Genomic DNA, 6,437 nt, shown 5'->3' with positions numbered 1-6,437 from the left:
GGAAGCGTCTGACGGCTTCGTAGATTGCCTCGAGTTCGCGATCGTACGTCGACATCTTTTGCGCGGAGGGTGATAGTTTCTTGCTGAAGAACGCGAGCGGCTCCCATTGACCTTGGCGGTGCTGTTGGAGGGCGGCTCCGATGGCTCGTTCCGATGCATCTGCGAAGATTGCCCACTCGGCGTTCGTGTCTGGATGCACGAGGAGTGTTGCGTCGGCGAGGGCTCGTTTCGATTTTTCGAACGCGTCTTCGAGCTCGGCGTTCCACGCGATTTTTGTCTTGCCCTTGACCTCGGATCCTTCCAGGAGGCGGTTGAGAGGCGCGAGTGTTTCCGCCGCGTGTTTGATGAATTTTCGGTAGAAATTTATCGTACCGAGAAAATTGCGCAGGCCCTTAATGTTTTCAGGCTTCTTGAGGTTGGTGATCGCGTCGACGCGTTCAGGTAGCGGTTTAATGCCTTGCGCGTTGACTGCGTGACCGAGGAATTTTACTTCTGTTTGACCGAGACACGATTTCGCGGCGTTTATGACGAGTCCGTACCGTCGGAGGCGTTCGAACACGATGCGGAGATGTTCTCGGTGTTGTTGCGCGTCTCGCGAGGCGACGAAAATGTCGTCGATGTACACGAACGCGAATGGGAGATCGCGGGTGACGTCGTCCATGAACCGTTGGAAGGTTTGCGCGGCATTTCGAAGTCCGAATGTCATGAACGGGAATTCGAAGAGACCAAACGGAGTGATGATCGCTGTCTTCGGGACGTCTTCGGGCGCGACGGGTATTTGGTTGAATGCGCGCACGAGATCGATGACGGAAAATATTTGGCAACCGTGACAGTTCGCGCAAAAATCTTCCAGATAACGTACGGGGTAGCTATCGGGCGTCGTGCGAGCGTTGAGACGACGGTAGTCACCGCACGGGCGCCATTCGCCGGATTTCTTGGGCACGAGGTGGAGAGGAGACGACCAGGGGCTGTCGGAGCGGCGCGCGATGCCCAGCTTAATTAATCTCTCGAACTCCTCTTTCGCGATTTTCAAACGATCCGACGCGAGACGACGTGCTTTACTCGAGACTGGAGGTCCGTCCGTCGTTTTTATGTAATGATACGTGTTGTGTTTAACGTCACGGACGGCTCCGTCTGGTTTAACGATATCGGGGAACTCGGCGATTATTTTTTCGAATTGCGGCGAGTTGTCGCAAGAGATGACCTTGACCGAGGCGTGATCGATGTGCGCGATCGAGCCTAGCGATGTGAGCGTTGTCGTGGTGTCGATAAGGCGGCGGCCTTTTAAATCTACCGCAATCCCGAAGTGGCTCAGGAAATCTGCGCCGATTAAGGGACGCGTGACGTCTGCCACGACGAAACGCCATGACAGGTCTCTGCGTAAACTGAGGTCGAGTGTCATTGTGGTCCAGCCGAAGGTGTCAATAGGCGAGCCGTTTGCGGCGCGTAATTGATAACCTGTCCTTGCTTTCCGCGCGGGGGCTCCTCCGGGGGGGATTACCGAGAGATGAGATCCCGTGTCCACCAAAAATTGCGTTCCAGTGGGTCTGTCTTTTACGAAAAGGCGGCTGGGTTGCGCGAGGGAATCGGTTTCAGCCATTAACGACTCCCGCTGGCGTTTCCCGGAAATTTACATCCCGCTGGGAAGCACTTCTTCGCGGAATTGCCGAATTTCTTGTGGTACCAACATATGTTCGATGTTGGTGAGAGTCCGCGTGTACTCGACTTGCTGCGTGAACGGCTACGCGAGCGTTCTTTTTTCTTGCTCGTTTTGTTTTGATTGCGGCGGCCTTGGTTTGATAGCTGTTCGACTTGACGTGTGAGTGCGGCTATTTGAGCTTCGAGGCTTGATACCGCCGAAACATTATTGCCTTTGTTTACTTGCTCGTGTACGCGATCGGCTGTCTCGCTTAGCTCGGTGAGCGTTAATTTGTTTTGTGCCACGAGGCAAATTCTAATATTTTCGGGGAGATGTGATAGCCAGCGCGCTTTAAGAATTTCCTCGTCTATGTCAGGGACGAGGCTACGCAGATGGCGTAAATGCGCTGATGGTGTGCGGTCACCAAGGCTTTCGCGGTCGAGGAGCTGTAAAATTTTTGCTTCTCTCGATTGAGAAAAACGCGCGATCAATGCTATTTTTAGCGCTTGGTACGGAAGGGTTACCGGGGGCGTGACGATAAGATTTTCTACCTCCGCGGCGTAACGCGTTGGTATGTTCGATATCGTGTGGTAGTATCGGCCGATTTCCGTTACAATACCCTGCGTTCGAAATTGCGCTTCCTGTTGCGCGAACCAGAGCGCTGGTCGTTCGGGGCAAAATGGCGGCACCCTGAGCCTTACGGGGTTCGGCGTCAGGGCCGGCGGTTGATCACCCTGCATTTCGTTTAGCGTTGACTCTCCTTGGCTCGGTTCTTGGTCTTCTCCCGGTCCTGTTCCTGAGTCTTCCAGAGCGTCCTGGTATATCATTCGCGTGTGCTTCGCACTGCAGCACGAGAGGGGTTTCACTCACTGATTAAGCACTCAAGGTGTCTATGAATTCACTCACGCAGCACAACGTCTCTGGGTGCTTAGCCTTGCGCGAGCGGGGAGGAAAACACGCGGACACTCGTGAAAAGCAGCAATAAATTTTATGCGCGCACTACCACTTGGAGTCTCCGCCTTTGCGGTGGGAGCGAATAATAAGCGCGGCGAAAAGTTTTGGAGTCGATTTCTCAGCGCGCTAAGGGCACACTCGGCGTGGCGCGCGGGCGCGGGAAAAGAATCGCGAGAAACCGGCAGAAATATTCACGCGAGTGCAAAACGTTTCTATATCACGTCGGGGTCACCAATGTGGGATCTGGATTACTGGGATCCTACGTATTAAAGCGTGCGATGGGTGAAATATAAAAGGATGTTTATTAGGTTTTACAGGTGCGTGGATACGGAGATCCGGTTATAGCGCGGTTACAATTACGGTACTCCAGCGTGTGTTGATTTTGACTATCTGCGAGGTGATGCGAAGGATCTTCGCTCTCGTTTTTTGCCCGCTGGAGTGAGAAAAGCGCGCTGAGGATTATTTCCGAAATTGGGCGATAAACGCCGAGCATTGCCTCGCTCTAATACTAGACCGAGTGCGTGTATGTGGCAGTCGCCACATATATATATATACATATATATATATATATATATATATGTATGCATATATATATATATATAGGAATATATATATGGATATTATAATTTTCAGTTTACTTTTGAGAAGAGGGAAATTTATGCAAAAAATTTTTTCCAAAATATTTCAAATTTTTCAAAATTATGTATAATTGTCAGAAAAATCCTAAATATTTCCAATTATTCGCTTATTTTTTATTTTATTCCGTTTTTTTATAATTTTTTCCATTCACAATCATTTTTTATTTGATTACATTATTCACCTCAATCACCTTCATTTATATTCTATTATATTGATGTATAATATAAATATATATTATTATATATATACAGATATATATATATACTTATGTATATTATAATTTTTAATTTACTTTCAAAAAATGGGAAATTGAGAAAAAAAAATTTTTTCTTACATTATTTCAATTTTTCAAAATCATGTATAATTATCAGAAAAATCCTGAATATTTTCAATTATTTGCTTATTTTTTATTTTATTTCATTTTTTCATAATTTTTTCCATTCACAATCATTTTTTGTTTCATTACATCATTTACCTCAATTACCTTCATTTATATTCTATTATATTAACGTATAATATAAATATGTATAAATATATATATACATATATATCTATATATATATATATATATATATATATATGTGGCGCCTGCCACATACACGCACTTGGTCTAGTATTATAGCGAGGCAATGCTCGGCGTTTATCGCCCAATTTCGGAAATAATCCTCAGCGTGCTTTCCTCACTCCAGCGGGCAAAAATCGAGAGCGAAGATCCTTCGCATCACCTCGCAGATAGTCAAAATCAACACACGCTAGAGTACCGTAATTGTAACCGCGCTATAACCGGATCTCCGTATCCACGCACCTGTAAAACCTAATAAACATCCTTTTATATTTCACCCATCGCACGCTTTAATACGTAGGATCCCAGTAATCCAGATCCCACATTGGTGACCCCGACGTGATATAGAAACGTTTTGCACTCGCGTGAATATTTCTGCCGGTTTCTCGCGATTCTTTTCCCGCGCCCGCGCGCCACGCCGAGTGTGCCCTTAGCGCGCTGAGAAATCGACTCCAAAACTTTTCGCCGCGCTTATTATTCGCTCCCACCGCAAAGGCGGAGACTCCAAGTGGTAGTGCGCGCATAAAATTTATTGCTGCTTTTCACGAGTGTCCGCGTGTTTTCCTCCCCGCTCGCGCAAGGCTAAGCACCCAGAGACGTTGTGCTGCGTGAGTGAATTCATAGACACCTTGAGTGCTTAATCAGTGAGTGAAACCCCTCTCGTGCTGCAGTGCGAAGCACACGCGAATGATATACCAGGACGCTCTGGAAGACTCAGGAACAGGACCGGGAGAAGACCAAGAACCGAGCCAAGGAGAGTCAACGCTAAACGAAATGCAGGGTGATCAACCGCCGGCCCTGACGCCGAACCCCGTAAGGCTCAGGGTGCCGCCATTTTGCCCCGAACGACCAGCGCTCTGGTTCGCGCAACAGGAAGCGCAATTTCGAACGCAGGGTATTGTAACGGAAATCGGCCGATACTACCACACGATATCGAACATACCAACGCGTTACGCCGCGGAGGTAGAAAATCTTATCGTCACGCCCCCGGTAACCCTTCCGTACCAAGCGCTAAAAATAGCATTGATCGCGCGTTTTTCTCAATCGAGAGAAGCAAAAATTTTACAGCTCCTCGACCGCGAAAGCCTTGGTGACCGCACACCATCAGCGCATTTACGCCATCTGCGTAGCCTCGTCCCTGACATAGACGAGGAAATTCTTAAAGCGCGCTGGCTATCACATCTCCCCGAAAATATTAGAATTTGCCTCGTGGCACAAAACAAATTAACGCTCACCGAGCTAAGCGAGACAGCCGATCGCGTACACGAGCAAGTAAACAAAGGCAATAATGTTTCGGCGGTATCAAGCCTCGAAGCTCAAATAGCCGCACTCACACGTCAAGTCGAACAGCTATCAAACCAAGGCCGCCGCAATCAAAACAAAACGAGCAAGAAAAAAGAACGCTCGCGTAGCCGTTCACGCAGCAAGTCGAGTACACGCGGACTCTCACCAACATCGAACATATGTTGGTACCACAAGAAATTCGGCAATTCCGCGAAGAAGTGCTTCCCAGCGGGATGTAAATTTCCGGGAAACGCCAGCGGGAGTCGTTAATGGCTGAAACCGATTCCCTCGCGCAACCCAGCCGCCTTTTCGTAAAAGACAGACCCACTGGAACGCAATTTTTGGTGGACACGGGATCTCATCTCTCGGTAATCCCCCCCGGAGGAGCCCCCGCGCGGAAAGCAAGGACAGGTTATCAATTACGCGCCGCAAACGGCTCGCCTATTGACACCTTCGGCTGGACCACAATGACACTCGACCTCAGTTTACGCAGAGACCTGTCATGGCGTTTCGTCGTGGCAGACGTCACGCGTCCCTTAATCGGCGCAGATTTCCTGAGCCACTTCGGGATTGCGGTAGATTTAAAAGGCCGCCGCCTTATCGACACCACGACAACGCTCACATCGCTAGGCTCGATCGCGCACATCGATCACGCCTCGGTCAAGGTCATCTCTTGCGACAACTCGCCGCAATTCGAAAAAATAATCGCCGAGTTCCCCGATATCGTTAAACCAGACGGAGCCGTCCGTGACGTTAAACACAACACGTATCATTACATAAAAACGACGGACGGACCTCCAGTCTCGAGTAAAGCACGTCGTCTCGCGTCGGATCGTTTGAAAATCGCGAAAGAGGAGTTCGAGAGATTAATTAAGCTGGGCATCGCGCGCCGCTCCGACAGCCCCTGGTCGTCTCCTCTCCACCTCGTGCCCAAGAAATCCGGCGAATGGCGCCCGTGCGGTGACTACCGTCGTCTCAACGCTCGCACGACGCCCGATAGCTACCCCGTACGTTATCTGGAAGATTTTTGCGCGAACTGTCACGGTTGCCAAATATTTTCCGTCATCGATCTCGTGCGCGCATTCAACCAAATACCCGTCGCGCCCGAAGACGTCCCGAAGACAGCGATCATCACTCCGTTTGGTCTCTTCGAATTCCCGTTCATGACATTCGGACTTCGAAATGCCGCGCAAACCTTCCAACGGTTCATGGACGACGTCACCCGCGATCTCCCATTCGCGTTCGTGTACATCGACGACATTTTCGTCGCCTCGCGAGACGCGCAACAACACCGAGAACATCTCCGCATCGTGTTCGAACGCCTCCGACGGTACGGACTCGTCATAAACGCCGCGAAAT

The 6,437-nt window shown here is 49.5% G+C and overlaps 2 protein-coding genes across 2 annotated transcripts; one reads left to right on the top strand and one right to left on the bottom strand.

The window, feature by feature from the left end:
* Nucleotides 1-1,599: 1,599 nt before the first annotated feature.
* Nucleotides 1,600-2,466, bottom strand: LOC124217242 (uncharacterized). Its single transcript, XM_046622643.1, has one exon. It carries the CDS (start codon nt 2,464-2,466, stop codon nt 1,600-1,602), a length of 867 nt encoding a protein of 288 aa, XP_046478599.1.
* A 2,015-nt stretch (nt 2,467-4,481) lies between these two features.
* LOC124217241 (uncharacterized) lies at nt 4,482-5,348 on the top strand. The gene has a single exon (XM_046622642.1). The coding sequence runs from the start codon at nt 4,482-4,484 to the stop codon at nt 5,346-5,348; it is 867 nt and encodes a 288-aa protein (XP_046478598.1).
* Nucleotides 5,349-6,437: the final 1,089 nt, after the last annotated feature.

The sequence above is a fragment of the Neodiprion pinetum genome, chromosome 4, assembly GCF_021155775.2.
Source record: "Neodiprion pinetum isolate iyNeoPine1 chromosome 4, iyNeoPine1.2, whole genome shotgun sequence".
In the NCBI taxonomy this organism is placed as follows: Eukaryota; Metazoa; Arthropoda; class Insecta; order Hymenoptera; family Diprionidae; genus Neodiprion; species Neodiprion pinetum.
The sequence above is the reverse complement of the archived record's forward strand: the minus strand, read 5'-3'. Positions and strand labels throughout refer to the sequence as shown.